This window comes from Bos grunniens, chromosome 17 (assembly GCF_055505025.1).
Source record: "Bos grunniens cultivar Pamir isolate PY7600 chromosome 17, Bosgru_T2T1.0, whole genome shotgun sequence".
In the NCBI taxonomy this organism is placed as follows: Eukaryota; Metazoa; Chordata; class Mammalia; order Artiodactyla; family Bovidae; genus Bos; species Bos grunniens.
In genome coordinates this window covers 13714255-13731078 of record NC_141181.1, presented here as the reverse complement: position 1 = coordinate 13731078, position 16824 = coordinate 13714255, and the positions used below count along the sequence as shown (strand labels likewise).

The 16824-nt window shown below is 42.8% G+C and overlaps 1 protein-coding gene and 1 pseudogene across 3 annotated transcripts in view; one reads left to right on the top strand and one right to left on the bottom strand.

The window, feature by feature from the left end:
• Nucleotides 1-246: 246 nt before the first annotated feature.
• Nucleotides 247-3420, bottom strand: LOC147355042 (uncharacterized; annotated as a pseudogene). The gene is made up of 3 exons (XR_015143932.1): nucleotides 2949-3420; nucleotides 1767-1864; nucleotides 247-1034 (listed from the first exon to the last, which is right to left on the bottom strand). The product of XR_015143932.1 is annotated as an uncharacterized LOC147355042 (transcript).
• Nucleotides 3294-16824, top strand: part of HHIP (hedgehog interacting protein) — a 109249-nt gene continuing 95718 nt past the window's right edge. For both annotated transcript variants that reach the window (XM_086345906.1, XM_086345907.1), the window contains exons 1-2: nucleotides 3294-4174; nucleotides 10138-10330. In XM_086345906.1, coding sequence (XP_086202032.1) covers nucleotides 3893-4174; nucleotides 10138-10330 — 475 coding nt within the window. In that variant the 5' untranslated portion in view covers nucleotides 3294-3892. The remainder of the gene's footprint in view (nucleotides 4175-10137; nucleotides 10331-16824) is intronic.

Sequence of the window (16824 nt, the reverse complement as noted above, 5' to 3'; positions counted from 1 at the left end):
TGACTAGATTATTGGGGCTTCCGAGGTGGTGCCAGTAGAAAGGAACCCGTCTGCCAATGCAGGAGACACAAGACATGGGTTCAATCTCTGGATCTAGATTATTAACTACGAGAAGCAGAATGTTTGTATTATTTTTCATTACTGGATACATATTGTTTAGTATAGTGCCTGGCACTTTATATTTGTTAAAATAGAATTAAATAGCACATATTTCTGTGAAGTCCAGAAATCCGTATATGAAACCGATTCAAATACCCCAAATAGTTTTATTTTAAACATTTACCCATTTAAACTGTGCTAACTTCTGATACATAGACAATGGTATCTACTTAACTGTATATACATACATGTATAAATATATACATAATTCCTATATATGGTAATATTTTGAGCTTCACCTATGAAATTAATTTCAATTGGGGTCAAACATTTCATCTTTTGCAAGACACCTAATTTGTTCATGAAAATCTTGAATCCATCTGAGGTAAGGAATAGAATCTCAGATAGGACTGGGGTATGGGATTGGGATGGTCAGACATGTCACTAGACCGTACAGGGTGCACTGGTGCAAATTAGAAAAAGAAGCCACATCATTTGGCCAGGCACCAATAAACTTGGCTTGGTGAATGGAGCAGGATTTCAGCTCCCAAGCCCTGCCTCAGCGGGATGCCCTGCACTGGGTACAACCTACATGTAGGTGGCAGTCGTAGAGAGACAGCTCAGTGGTGGTGCAAGCAGATGGTGATCTGGCCACACTATACAGCTCCATTCCTTGACAAACTGATTGAATTTGTCTGAAGCAGTTTGGCTGGGTAGGAGTCTTTTCGTCTCACCACTTCTGATGATTCAGCTGAAGAAGGAGATCACCCTGATGAAAAACAAGTCCATTTCTCAGGTTCAAGTTCGCAGACCGTTGGGCAGCCTCCAGGAGGGCTTTAATGGTTTACTTTCAGAAAATAGCTCAATGTTGATTCTTGATTCTTAAAAAAAAAATATGCTGAAGATCTGGTTATAGATGAGTTTGCTATTTCCCTCTGCAAAAAATGAGTCAGAAGTTAGTTCACTTGTATAACACTGTTTGGTGACTATTTGGAAATTCTATCAGTGGCACTGAAAATAAATGCAACTAACTCATCAGTGACCCAAATTATGGATTGTCGTGACTAACAGCAGATGGGATCAATTCTAGCTCCCGGGATCAAGAAGGAACAACTGTGTCTCGTTTCAGTAATCATTTATAAACTATCTTTAACTTAGGGTCTCAGTTTATAATATCTGCACAATTTTCTTAAAACCAAAATTAATTTACCTTTAAATGTCCTTAGTCTTTAAACACAAACCGTAAGTAAGGCCTGTTCCAAAAATTCATCACTTGGAGTGGGAGCTCAAACCACTGAAATATAATTTTTAAAGTATTTTTTATTTTGGAAACCCAACATAACACTGGTATTTGGGAATAAAACCTTAGATAGTGGAAAGCAACCTAGACTGGGTTTTTAAACACCTAATTAGACGAGATTGTGCAAATGACTTAATCTCGACAGGATTCCTTTCCAGATTTGTTTATTAAACAAGAGTTTAAAGCCTTAAAGTCTTTATAGCTCTATGATTTATTTTATATTAAAAAGTCTTCAACGGGGCAGGGAGAGTGTCAGATAAAGTAGTCTGTGGGATCACAAGGAGCATTTGGGATCACAAGTATACAGAAGTCTTGTGTATACAACAGCCCCTGGGAGAAATGTTAAGTACGTCATAGGGGCACTTACAGTGAGCTCAGGACTGGATTCCACAGCCCAGCAGATTGTTCTCAGTTATTCTGTCACCTCTTTCGGGAAAAACTTAGTTCCACTAGCAAATCCAGGCCCTGGAAGAGAAAGGAGCAGAAGCCTTATCTAGCCACTGCGACCACTTTAACAATATTTAGTCAGTTATCCACACCCATTGTCAAGAAACTTTCCCATTAGCTCGACCAAGTCTGTGTTGGAAAAGTGAAGCAAACCCAAATATGGCGAACGTTCCTCCATTGCCAAAATGAGAAAACTGCCTCATCTCCTCCTCAGAACCCCTGTACCAGAAAATGAGCTCCCCTAGTTAAACACTCAAGTGGACAGAAACCACATTTTGTGATGCAACTTCGTAGAGATTCCTTCCGATGCCGACTTGTGGGGGAATCCAGTTAATGTCACATCACCGCGCTCGGATAAGGCACAGATCACTTTAGACTTTGTCTAGCTGGGGGGAGGGAAGGGGCTCCTCTATTTAGGTACACTGGAAAAGTAGCGCATCCAGCCCCTTGACGCGCGCAAACCTACTACTAATTCCATCTCCAGGGCCTCAGTGTTTACACCCTTGCGGGAATCTCCCCAGGATTTTTGCATTTTCTTTTCCATTTAAAACGAACGCTGATTCCAATGCCCGCTTCTCCTCTGCTCCTCCACCTGGGGTATTCCTCTGTTCTCCAGAAAGCGCCAGCGGGGCCCAGCTACGCTCCAGGGCACAGGTGGGGCCAGGGAAAGGGGCGTCCGGACCCAGCCCGCCCAGGACCCAGGTGGGAGCAGTTCTCACAAGAGGCGTCGACACCCCACCCCACGCACAGGCGCTTGTGCCACTTAAGGCGCGCGCAGGACTTAGGCATGGAGAGGTAAATCTCGGCACAGTCTTCATCTGCACATTCTCAGCGACTTGCAGCATCTGGGCTATATCCCCGCCTCTCAATGTGACCCCAGGAAGATTTGTACCGGCGTGAGCTTCACACTGGAAATCGCCAGGGGATGGAGGAGTCGCGCGGGCCAGGGTGGTGGGGAAAGGGGCCGAAACGCTCCCCCACCACAACTCCAGCCCACTCGGCTCACCCTCCCTCCGGGGCAAGGGGCGGGTCGGAGCCGGGGTAGGGGAGGCCCTGGAAGGGTCCCCTCCCTTCTCACTTCCCGCAGCCTGCTCTTCCTCACTTTCTCTCGGCGCCTCCGCGCGGGGTCGTGCGGAGGGGCTGCGTGAGGAGCGAGGAACGGACAGAGAGCCACCGGACCGCGCGCCCCGGTCCGGAGGGGGACGGGCTGGGGGGACCAGAGCCGTGCACGGCCCCCACCCAACCCGAGCCCGGCGGCGCGGCCAGGCGGCGGCCGGACACCCGCGCCCTCGAGGCTGGCTCCGAGGGCTCCGCCGGGCCCTCCCCCTCCGCCCGCCGCCGCGGCCCCTCCCTGCCGCACCCTAGAGGCCGCCGGGGCCGGGGGACGCGCTCGCGCCGGGGCCGCCCCCTCCCCTCCCCCAGCCCGGGCGGGGGCGCGCGAGCAGCGGTGACGTCAAGGGGCGCGCGGTGGCAGCACCTCCCCGCGCGCTAGTTAAAAAGAAGAAGAAAAGAGGGAACGAAACATGAGAGGCTGTGTGAGAAGCTGCAGCCGCCGGCAGAGGAGACCTCAGCATCCTCTAGAGCCCAGCGCTGGCCCTGCCTCCGCCTGCCCCGCCGCCGCCGCCGCCGTGTCTGTTCCTGGTACTGTCTCACCTACACAACTCCCGTTACACGGACCAGTGAACATCTGTGGCCGTCTTCTCCTCCTCTTCTTCCTCCTCTCCCACCTCCTTCTCCTCCTCCCACTTCTCAGCCGCATCAGGAAGCCCCCCACCCGACTGACATTGGCACCACTGCAAACGGTGTCAACCTCACAACTTTATCTCGCTCCTCCGGCTCCCCTGAGGCATCGGGCCCATCGCCTTGTCTTTTATTTTTTGCAAAGTTGCATCGCTCTACACCCTCTCTCCCCCGCCACCTCTCTCTGCCTCCCGAGTGTCCTGCTGCCCCGCAGCCCCTTCCCGGAGCTGCGCCCGAGTGCCTCTGCTGGGCAGTGACCTTCCCCCCACTCCACCTCCCGCGCCCAGCCCCTGCCGCGCGGGGCAGATGATGCTGAAGATGCTGTCCTTTAAGCTGCTGCTGTTGGCCGTGGCTCTGGGCTTCTTTGAAGGAGATGCTAAGTTTGGGGAAAGAAGCGAAGGGAGCGGAGTGAGGAGGAGAAGGTGCCTGAATGGGAACCCCCCGAAGCGCCTGAAAAAGAAAGATAGGCGGATGATGTCCCAGCCGGAACTGCTGAGTGGGGGAGAGATGCTGTGTGGTGGCTTCTACCCTCGACTGTCCTGCTGCTTGCGGAGTGACAGCCCCGGGCTGGGGCGCCTGGACAGCAAGGTAGGCATGCACCCGCCTCGCAGCTGCGAGATTGGCATAGTGACTGGGTGGGGTTTCCTGAGGCTCCGGCGATGCTGGTGGCTGAAGAGGGGCCAAACTTGTCTGGGGGAGTCTTTCTTGATAACTTTCTAAAGCGCTAGCGTGATTCGTTTGTGTGTTCCTCTGGGGTGCGCAGACACCTCTCCCGCCCCCAAGAGTCCGCGGGCGGGATGCTGTGCAAAACTGCTTGTCTCTGAAAAGAGAAGCCTCTGTGGTACCCGCATTCTGGGCCGGGTAAATATTTTAAAAGAATCGCGATGAACAGTGTGTTTTGGATCGAATCGGGCACTGGCTGCGGTGAAACTGTAAATGAAGGTGGCTGTGGTTTCCGGTTTTTCTAGGGTAAAAAGATTTGTGCAGTTTTCTCCACGTGCTCGGTTAGAGAGAGGATTGAATCGTAAAGGATGTTGAAGCATGGTTGGTGTAAGATCCCCAGCCCGGTCAGAAGGCGGGGGAGGTGTCCTGCGTTACAATAGTTAAACAGCTAAAAGGAACTCCTGGTAGTCCAGTTTAGAACCCCAGAATTGGAGAAAGATTTGGCTGGAGCGTGTTTATCGTAGAAAACCGTGGCGATTCTCCTCCTGACATGTTTTGTAACGTTATAAAATCGGGCTTTCAGTGGTACTTGTGTAGAAACGTCTTCTCTAGGAACTTGTTTTGGGGACAGTGGCATTTACAGTTTCCCAATGTTTATAAGTTTAAACAAATATGAATATAGTGTTGGCTGGGTGTTAAGACATGCTTATCTGAGTTTTGCCACTTCTTTCTTGCCCTGGGTTGCAGTAATGTGTGTTCTCTACTGTACTCCAAGGAAAGACCGAGGGGTTGGGTCATTAACAGTCTCTGCCCGTGAAATAAACAATCAGGTGTCTTTGCTCCCCCTCCCTTTCCCCATTTTAGGTTTAATTAAGAATTCCTCAGTTAGAACACTGCAGTTGTCAAGGTCTGAGAGACTCTTGGAAAACTTGTGCTTCAGTCTTGCTGGCCCAGGCATTAAAAAAAAAAAAAAGTACCCAGGCTGAATCTAATTTTTATGCTCAGTTCACGGTAGATTTCACTCTATTCTCATGTAAACAGCTCCTACGAATCAACATATGTGTCTGGGTGGTATCTCTCACTTTGTTTTGTAACAAAAAGCCATATTGCATCATTTAATTTGCTCAAGTCATGCAAATGGGAAAAAATCAATAGGACAAAAAGGGGTCGACTTATCCTCCTCCCCACTAAAGTGCTGCCCACACACAGAGTCCTGTCGCTTATGGCGAAAGAATAACAACAACACCATTGTGTTTGTTAGTTGGTTCACTAATGGGTGAAACCAGAGAACATCATTCGCTTTCAGTCCCCAGCTCTGTCCAAATGTTCATGCCTTTTGAGGGAGCATTTGTCCAACTCCCTCTATTCCCAGCTGAGTGAGAACTGTCTTGCTGCAGGTTTTCAGCTCCAACTCTCTCTTTATTCTTACCATATGCAGCAGTAGTCTGAGATGCAGGGAACAGATATTGCAGCATTTTATTCAAAACAATGTCATTAAGCTCCTGGGTTTTAATTGAATTAAAGTACAAAAATCACTCCATTCACAGCTGCTCCAGGGTTTTTACCAGGAGCTGGACAGAACCAGGAGATTCAGATAAAGATTTAGAAATATTTGCCATGAAGCCTCCCCATGTGCGATATATGTATGAGTATACCAATGATCCGCAGACCCCTGCAATACTGAACTCAGCCAGGTACAGGAGGAATGACAACTTTTTCTTGGCTAAATGTAATGGGGAGCTGGGGGAGGAATGGGGGGCTGGGCGTAGAGTTATAACCCTTAAGAGAAGTTATATGATTTTTTTTTAAAGAAATCATTCTTTAGGAAGCAATCTGCCACGTTAGCGATCCACATTCCTTCTGTTTTACGTGCTTCCAATCTCCAACAAACCCCTACTCATGTGGAAAACGTGTCTGAATTAAAGTTGGTACACGAGACTTTGGCTGGTTCCATTACAAGTGGCTTATAAATCAACAATACTTAAATTGTTCAAATCAGAGATGTAACATGGTTCTGCATATGCATTCTCAAACCATGTTCGTTCTCAAGTTTTAATAGTTTTTAAAACATGTTATTTTATAATAAACTTCTGTGTTTCCCTTTTTTCCCCTAAGCCTTCCTGGCTTATAATGTATGTTAGGGTCTTATTTCATAATGTGTGTACCGGAGAGATGATGGCTGTTTTAAAGGGCCCTTTTTTGTTTATGGAAAAAAAAAAATTTCCCCAGAAAGATTTCTGCAAATTTTCATGAAACTACAGGAGTAGCATTTTCCTAAAGGAAGAAATTTCATAGACAAATAGTAGCAAATTAGGTAGAGAATATTGATCATGCTTAGCTGGGCAATTAAGTCCAGTTTCCAGGCTAACCCATTTTCTTTAATATGTAAGGAACTATTGAATGTAATTGAGTTCAATTCTTAGCCACAGTATTATTCTCATCAATTATTTTGTATTTTCCTTTCTTTGTATATTTTAGTAGTTTTGTGAACTGTAACGAGGTGGTTAACTACTGTTACAAATAAGTACTGCCAAAATCTAGAAAGTTATGTTGTCTTAGCAATATTTTTGCAGCTTCTAAATACAAGATGCTAAAAAGATCTAATTCCCATTAGCCAAATTGAATCTGCAACCAACTGAAATACCCCCATTTCTAAAACTTAACTTGTAGCCACAGAGGCATAGAAGCTCTCTCTACCTTGGGTGGTTTCACAGCCAAAGCTGTCAAGGAATGGGTGAAAAGTAATTGTTTTCAAGTGTGCCCTTTTACAATCATTTGTTTGCTCTGGCTCTTTCAGGGACAAAGGCTATTGTTGAACACATCCAACTAAACAAATAACTCATCCTGGGGTCCCTTTAACAGCTGCCTTAGTACAATGATCTATTTACATATTAGCCTAAAATTGAAACTGAACTCTTTAATGACATAATCCAGCACTACAGTCCAGAGACGCATGTGTTCTATCCAACAGCTGAACAACCTTGTAGGCATATGATTTTTAGAAATAACTTCTTGTGTACCAAGTGATCTTCAGGCATCATCTTAATATACTGTCCTGTATTTTCCCCTTTTGTCCCCTCATCGAACCCATGTGCGTGCCTTTTTATCCTCTTTGTTCAGTTACTTGATAAATAAAGAGAAATACAGAAGGTCTCTGTCACCCGCTTTACTATTTGTTGATAAGCTGTAGTTGTAGGCCACGCTTCACTGTGTATTCCAGGATTTATCTTACCTTCCTTCTATGGATTTTTACTTTCATGTGGCTAAAGATTAAAGGATGACCTGCCAGATGTTATAAATTAGTCAGCAACAGCCACAGTCATTACTAGGCACACTGTAATAATGTTTCGAAGTTTTACATGATTTCCAAAGTATATTTAGTTTAAACCGCTATAATTTGATGGTTTCATATATGGCTTTTAAAAATTGAAACAGGAAATTAGCTTAAATTTCTTCTTAAGATTGATGACATTGTCAGACATAAAAGTTAAGGCCCTGTATAGACACAGACACATAGGCAAAAAAAAGAAGAAGAAAAAGAAAAAAATACCCTACACACACCAGCACTCATCTGTCTAAAACAGCATTGCAGCTTGGGCTGAGTCAGTTTAATTGACTTCAGTAGGACTATTGGTTCATTGAAACCAAAGCCAGAATGATGGCTCTATCTATCTTCAAATAGGTATTTACACTGCAGACCCCACACAGAGCAAAATGTTCCCATCCTGCTGGGTCGGGACAGCGTGAAACTTTACAAAGAATAATTTGTAAACTTGACTTCAGATAATTTATTGAATCCTATTTCTGAAACTTTTGATGAGAGACCTTGTGGCCAGGACACATTCCAAAAATTGTAAAAGACAAAATTCTTTAGGCACTAAAATCAAGCTCTTCCTGGATAGCAGCTGGGAGTGTGTATGGGGATCATTTTGTTTCAACTATGAAAAATCTAAGCTTGCATATTCTCCATAAAACCAAAGGTAATTACATTCCAGTTTGTCAGCCAGCAAAAGAGGTGGCCTCAGCATCCTGCAGTTGTTTTGTTCTTACTGGACGGCCATGTGGTAAACAAACAGAACAAAGTGGAACAGTATTAATATTGAATAGATCTGGTGAGGTCTGACAGAGTATGGACAATAAAAGACATTTAAAACATTCTTGGAATGCAAATTCTAAGTGTCTGGTCTATGTTTCCTTTTAGAAACCTTTAACCGTTTAAGCAATTGTCATGTAAATAAAATTATAAAAATGTAAGCATAATTGTAATTATTAATAAAGTTTCTGAATATTGTAGATAGTTACAACTCATCATATACATATATGTACACACATATTTTTTTTTTTTCTGAAACAGGGTAGCCTCTATTGGACTTTTAATTACTACATGCTAAAATTTCAGCATGCCTCGTGTGCAGCTTTTTTTGTCCTTCTAGTTGCTTTGCTCTTTCAGATCCAAAGTTTGTGATCACCTAGAATATCTTTATCCTAAAAAAACAGAAGCCATATGAGTCACTCAGTTTAGTCAAATTAGAACCTCAACTCGAGATGAAATACTTGCTTTAAACAGTGATCTAGAGTTTAAAATGTTAATTTCAGTTCATAGTTCTAAAGAAATAAGTGTAAACGTAGTTATATAAACTGGGAAAACTTGGGAAGTTTTTGTATGAAATTCTACCTCATTATGGTGTTTTTAATATGAAAAATCAATGCTTGATTTGACAGTACTATATTTCATGTATCAAATATTGTGCTGATATTCTGTTTTTTAGAGGAGGTCCTGAAATCAGTTTTTTAAAGTTAGTTCTAAACACTGAGATCTATTTTACCTACAAATTTCTAACCTCAATGAATCAGTAGCTGTCAAATTAGTCTTATTGATATAAAAGACATAATAATACTGTATGCCCCTTTTTCATTAAAACTCATTAAATACTATACAAAAACACTTTTACTAAAGTCTTGTGTTTATTCGTACATATACCTGAGGATCTAGTTAGAAAAATTTTCCTGGCTAAGATATAAAGAATAATAAAAGTTGGTCTTAAACCTGTTTTACTCAGCTTCAGGTATTATTTTTGTAGAACACGAAAAGAAGATATTTCCCACACCTTAGAAAACTTTCCCTAGGCAATCTGTAGATTGTAAATTAATTCAAATGAGAACAATATTATTTAAATAACATCTTACTCATTAGGCATTCCAGGAATGAAAGAGATTTTTACCCAAGATACAAAAAAGCCACGTGTTAAAAAGTTGCTTTACATAGAGTTGGATAAAGATATTTGGAGTCTTCAAATTAAATGTCAGTCAGTATATACTTTAAGGCAGGGTGAGAAAAAGAGTTAAGGAGTCTTAAATATAATTGTCATTTAACTTTTCACACCTGAAGGACAAACAGACTGATGATGTACAAGAGTAAGAAGCCTGTCTGTGCATCCTTACCCTTTGCCCTCCCATCCCAACCCAAGAGACTGCCTAAGTCACTTCAGTCGTGTCCAACTCTTTGCAACCCTGTGGACTGTAGCCCGCCGGGCTCCTCTTCCAGGGGATTTTCCAAACAAGAATACTGGAGTGGGTTGCCATGCCCTCTTTCAGGGAATCTTCCTGACCCAGGGATCAAACCTGTTTCTCTTAGCCGCGTCTCTTACCTGCATTGGCAAGCAGGTTCTTTGCCACTAGAGCCACCTGGGAAGCCAAGAAACTGTGCTTGCATCCTTATAAAGGTGTTCTGAATTGTGACTTGATGATTCTTTGCAGACCACAGCATTGGCTAAATGAACTTTTCTCTTTCTATGAGACGCTCCCCCCCCCCCAAAAAAAAAAAAAACATAACTAAACCTAACTTCGTAGAACTAAACAGAAGTCTTTTTCTAATTTCTGGCTTTCAGATATTTTCTGTTACCAACAACACAGAATGCGGGAAGTTACTGGAGGAAATCAAGTGTGCCGTTTGCTCTCCACATTCTCAGAGCCTGTTCTACTCACCTGAGAGAGAAGCCTTGGAAAGAGATCTGGTACTTCCCTTGCTCTGCAAAGATTATTGCACAGAATTCTTTTATACTTGCCGAGGCCATATTCCAGGTAAAAAAAAAAAATGATTAAGTGAAATCAACTACTGCAGAATAGCTTTCCAAGATACTTGTTCCTAAACACTTGCTTCGTTGGCGTAGTTTAGTTGCTTAGTCGCGTCCAACTCTTTGCGACCTCTGTACTATAGCCCGCCTGGTTTCTCTGTCCATGAGGTTTCCTAGGCAAGAATATTGAAGTGGGTTGCCATTTCCTTCTCCAGGGGATCTTCCTGACCCAGGAATCGAACCCAGCTCTCAAGGTATTGGCAGGCAGGTTCTTTACCACTGAGCCACCAGGGAAGCCCAAACGCTTGCTTTACAAGGGTGTAAAATTTATCTTGCCTTTCCTTTCAAAATATCTATTTTTACCTCGTAATTAACAGTTAAAAACTTGTAACCTTGTATTGCTGCTAAAAGGATAACTGTCATTTCACCCTACAAACAGTACATTGTTTTGTTGAAGTGTTTTACATTTCTTGTTAAACTGATAATACAGTTTGTAATCTTTACACATGCTGGATTATTGATACAGATTTCTCATTGGTGTCTTTACTCATCAGTGTCACTATCAAGACAACCTCTCCTTCCACACAGTTGGTATGTAAGCGCAGTTTGTCCACTGACTTTTAAGGTATTTCCTTAAATAAAATATAATTTGAAAGCCCCCCTTAACGTAACACCTTAGAAAGTACTTTTACATATAATGACTGATTGCCTCTCATAAAGCCTGTGAGGGAGATAGGAAAGTTCTAGTTGTGTCCCTTTGACAGATGAGGAAAATTGAGCCGTGTGTGTGTGTGTGTGTGTGTGTGTGTGCGCGCGCGCGTGTGTGCTCAGTCATGTCCCATTCTTTGCAACCCCGTGGACTGTGGCCCGCCAGGCTCTTCTGTCCATGGGATTTCTCAGGCAAGAATACTGGAGTGGATTGCCATTTCCTTCTCCAGGGGATCCTCCCGACCCAAAGGTCAAACCCAAGTCTCCTACATTAGTAGGTGGCTTCTTTACCACTGAGCTACCTGGTAGCCTCAGAACACCTTAACGCCTTAATCCGGTTGTATACAATGAGAAACTTATAGGCGAGATAAAATTCAAGTTCTTAAGCTTATAATGTCCCAGATATACATGGCCATATTTTGGACCCTAATGAACATAAGTTCTTGGGCACTGATTAATTTTACCATGTGAGGCTTGTAAACCCTGGTGGTTGTTGCTTTAGTTGGAAGAATCAACACAGAGGTAGAAAAGAATTTCATAAGACAGATTCTGTTTAGTTAGTGTAACAAACAAATCTACTGATGCTAACAGTTTCTAAAACTCAGTGGCATTGAAGTAAAAGACAAGCTTTTAAGAACTGTAGGATGCACTGGAACAGTTTTTTTTAAACTGCTATGCACATTTTACTTTTTTCTCTGACCCAGAAACGTGTATTTTTTGTATTTTTTTTTTTATAGAGTGCTCTTAATAGCCTAAGAAAACATTTTGACTAGGGTTGCTTGCTTCCTTTGGTGTACCATAACATGTATCTAAACCCATTCAATGTGAAAATATTATTATTGACTTTATAAACTACAGCCATGTTTCTAAGTTTTGCCTTAAACCAGCTGTTTCTTCCTCTTTATCACATTCCCCAAAGCAAAGTAGAATAGGTCACGGTTGCCTAGATGGCCTGCCGAGAAGTGATAACAGATTAGGTCCCATCAAGGTTTGCTGCAAACTTCCAGTCTGGAAGGCTTGCCTTTACCACTCTAAACTGAAAATGATACTGACACTCAGCGTTTTTATCTCCTAGAGATAAATACCACTAGGCTGAATTGAGAGACTCATCTGTGGGCTGCTTCCTTTATTTGAAGTTATTTTAGCTTCCAAAACAAACAACAAAAAGCAATATCCCCTGAAAGAGAGAGCCCAGCAAACAGCTCAGGAACCAAACTGTAAGCACCTTGCTCCCCAGATCAACATATGTGGTGACGAATGACAAATTTATTTTTCTCCAAAGTTTGTATATATGTAAAACTGCTGAAGTGCATCAAGATGTCAAGTGCTTTTGGTGGCCACCCAGGCTGCCTTGAAAGATAACCAGATGAAAGCTGCGCTCCAGTGGTGGGTGGAGCGGCCAGGGTGATTTTCAGGGCTGGGCCGGCAGGCGTTAGCAGCGAAACCGAGGGGATTCCTCTGCATCCATCAAATGCTAATAATCGCTCTAAATACATGTCCCCAAAGTGAGCTGTCATAACACACTGTTTGTGTCGATCGATTTGTTAGCCAAGCTGATCCATGGCACACAGGTTACCATTTCCTAAAGTATGATAAATCAGATGACAACCTTCCCCTTGGCCCTGGCCCCCAACACAGAAGGCTCTTTAGAATTCTAGAGCACTCCTTTTTCAGAAATTGCTCAAAAAGCGACTTTGTAATATTTTCACCTTCTTAAGTCTGTTTAATGTCCTGGTTTGCTCGTCTTTGAAATTCAACATTGTGAAAAACAGCTGCTTTGTGATTCTGTTTGTTTTTTTTTAACCTGTCCTCATCAGCCTCATCTTTTTGCAAATCAAAAACATGTAGAGGAAGGGACCTTAAGGACTGCTGAGAAGGGTTGAAAGAGAGAAAATAATTTCAGAGACATCTTCATTTCTTCCCCCATGGCCCAATACATGAAGAATTAAACACATAAATGATCTATCCCTTTGCTTTACCCCCACAGCTTTAAGAAAGTGCCATTCACTCTGCGATACACGTCTGCCCAAAAGACAGCAACTTTCTAGAAACTTTAATTTAGAAAAATTCATGGTCTGCTTATTTCCACAACAAATAAAGAAGTTAAAAATCACTGCAGTAAAGATATGGAGAAGGCAATGGCACCCCACTCCAGTACTCTTGCCTGGAAAATCCCATGGATGGAGGAGCCTAGTAGGCTGCAGTCCATGGGGTCGCTAAGAGTTAGACATGACTGAGCAACTTCACTTTCACTTTCACTTCTTACTTTCATGCATTGGAGAAGGAAATGGCAACCCACTCCAGTGTTCTTGCATGGAGAATCCCAGGGACGGGGGAGCCTGGTGGGCTACCATCTATGGGGTCGCACAGAGTTGGACACGACTGAAGCGACTTAGCAGCAGCAGCAGCAGCAGTAAAGATATACTGGAGCTTTATTGATCATAATCTCCAGCTGTGAATTTAGTGAGGGAGATAAACTCTTAAAGCTTCTAAAAAATCCCCAAATTTCATTAAAAAAAAAAAAAAAAAAACCATAGGAACTCCTTTCTCAATACCATGGGTCTCTTCTGCCTGAATTACGATGAACAGAAGAGATGCTTTGCTGTTCACTAAATGATGACCTAATAAGTACACTCTGTGGAGAGGACATGAAAGGGTACCTCTGGGGTTTTGCTTCTTCCTTTACATTTATACTCATTACCATAATGATTTTTATCACTCTCAGACTATCATCTCTCAGCTGTAGATGAGGGTTGCGTGAACTGTTTGTACACAATTAGTTCAACTAGTTTAATCCCATTGCTAAAGAGGCCAAGGTCATGGATTTGATTCCACTGAGTTTCTCAAGTCCACAGCCACTCCTGACCCCTAGTCAGATATCTTACACTTGTGTCTCATTAGTGCTCCAGAGAGCAAGCCGGAATGGATGGATTAATACACTCAGATCTACCTCCTCTGCTTGAAAATGCTTTCCAGTCCAAGCCTTACAGATGGTGGGGTTTTTCCATTTTTTCCTCATCTATATAAACAGCAGAGAGAATGAGGAAAAGTAGCTTTTCTCTGGCGTACTTGCTTAGGGAAAAGCTAGAGCTTAGAAAACTGCATAGAGAATATTTATTTACATGTCCAGTATTTTACAGGGTGCTTTGTGGTATAGTAAGACGGGAGAAGAGTTATAGTTCCAAACATCTGATAAATTATCAGGAGTTATAAAACCATTACAGCTGCTGGGATCATCAGTGTACTCCCCTCACTGGTGGACCTGATCATAGGATGATAATCAGGGTGAGCGGCAGCCTTCAGTAAAATGCTCTTCAGGGTCTCCTTTTAAACAGAAGGGTACCATTTGCTACGTTGTATCCTCCCAGGAAATAAATGTTAGCCCAGTGTCCCAAAACCAGATCCCCTTTTAGCTCTTCACAGAAAATGTATCTTATCCATCACTGTCTATAAAATCAGATCATTTAAGATAAAGTACTAATAAAAGTATTAGATGTTTCCATTCATATTATCATAATGGTCAGAAAATGCCCATATGTTTATGTAAAAGTCCTCTAAGTTGGCTCCCTTCTTCCCACTTAGATTGTTCAGTTTGCCTTTAATACTGTAAAAACCTCAGAATAATTCATTGGTAGCACTCTGGTTTTGTTTAATTTGCTAAGACAGCATAATATCTCTGGAGTGTCAGAGTTTATGAATCTGTACTCATTGATCTTCAGATGTTTCATTTGAAAACCATTTCTCATTTCCTCATATTTGTCCCTAGCTAATAATTCCTTACAAAATGCAATCAGCCACGGGGATTATTCATTTATTTCCCCTTAAAATGGTATGGGTTTGCAGACTATAATGTTGAAAAACAGATTATTTTTTAAAAATGAACTCAAAATGTTCTCTGAGTCGTACTTTGAAATTTATGTGTGACCCCTGCAGGTAAAACAAAATTTCTCCTTCACATATTCAGTTATAAATATATCCATAGTATAGCAGTCTTCCTGCATGCATCATATTGGCATAGAGAACTTCCTGCCTGAAGGTAAATATATATCTCTATCTACAGATCTATATCTGTATTTATATATAAAACATCTAGCTCCCCAAAACATCTGGGCCAAAACTGGAAAAAGTTTGATTTAGCAACTCAGTTTTCCTTCTCTTCTTTTTACCTCAGACAGAATTATTGAACACCACTGTGCAGTTTTCCTCTGATGCTTAGCCATTAAAGAATGGAAGAGAAAACTTAATTTCTTACGAACAGTAAATTGCTGAAGATGAGTAAATGCCGTTGCAGCCTTTATTGCTCTCCTCAATTTCTAATCCCTGGATTTTTCAAAGAAAGATAACCTCCTTCCATCTGCCTTACCCCTCCCAGGGAGCACCCTTCCCAGCTGCCATGGCTCCTTATTCTGCCCATCCCCCACCACACACACATATACACACACACACACACACACACACACACACACACACACACTTCCAGGGAGCACCCTTCCCAGCTACCATGGCTCCTTATTCTGCCCATCCCCACAACACACACACACACACCCAATGACACCTCTTACTCACCTGCTTCCCAAAGATAAGATGTCTCCCAATTCTGTGCTTCGTTGCTCAGTCATGTCCGATTCTTTGCGACCCCATGGACTACAACCTGCCAGGCTCCTCTGTCCATGGGATTCTCCAGGCAAGAATACTGAAGTGGGTGGCCATGCCCTCCTCCAGGGAATCTTCCCAACCTAGTGATCGAACCCAGGTCTCCCGCATTGCAGGCAGATTCTTTACCAGCTGAACTACTAGGGAAGCCCTGTCTCAATGGGTTAGTCAGGTATCAGCATTGAAGAATCTGTCTCAGAAATTCAGGGATAATACACTTCACCCACAAGTTAGATCAAAATATATATTATGTTTTAGTCCTGTGGGACCCTCAGATTCCAAGGTTAGTTAGTCTTAGGTTGGAGGGGACTTGGGTTGCTGTTGCTGCTGCTGTGTCGCTTCAGTTGTGTCCGACTCTGTGCCCGTCCCTGGGATTCTCCAGGCAAGAACACTGGAGTGGGTTGCCATTTCCTTCTCCAATGCATGAAAGTGAAAAGTGAAAGTGAAGTCGCTCAGGTTGGAGGGGACTTGGGTTAAGCTCACAGAAAATCAACTTTTTAGTGTCTTTCATATTCCATTGATGGGCCTCACTTGGTTGTTCCCAAATTCCAAGTTCTTTTTCTTACAAATACTTGCAAACTTGCATCCATTATACAACTTCTAAACCTCAGCTACATTACCTGATTACGTGGGAGTAAAATAGTTTGATTTGTTAGATAAAAATCAAGGGACTGAGCATAATTGAAGGTATGAAATCAGAAGCAGGAATTTGGGACAGCAGTAGAGTTGACCCATTGGAAAAGACTCTGATGCTGGGAGGGATTGGGGGCAGGAGAAGAAGGGGACGACAGAGGATGAGATGGTTGGATGGCATCACCAACTCGATGGATGTGAGTTTGCGTGAACTCCGGGAGTTGGTGATGGACAGGGAGGCCTGGCGTGCTGCAATTCATGGGGTCGCAAAGAGTCGGACATGACTGAGCGACTGAACTGAACCAAGAGTCAATTCTGATAGTAATGTCATATTTTAATAACAAAATTGTCAGATATGGAAGTGAATCTTAGCCATTACACCCTCCCTGCAAAAAAAAAAAACAAAAACCTACCTTATTAACTCAAATTGTAAAAGTCATGTCAAAATTCTTTTCTGTGGTAAGATCTTCTTTCTTATTCAACTTTTTATTTGGTAAAAATGCTTAC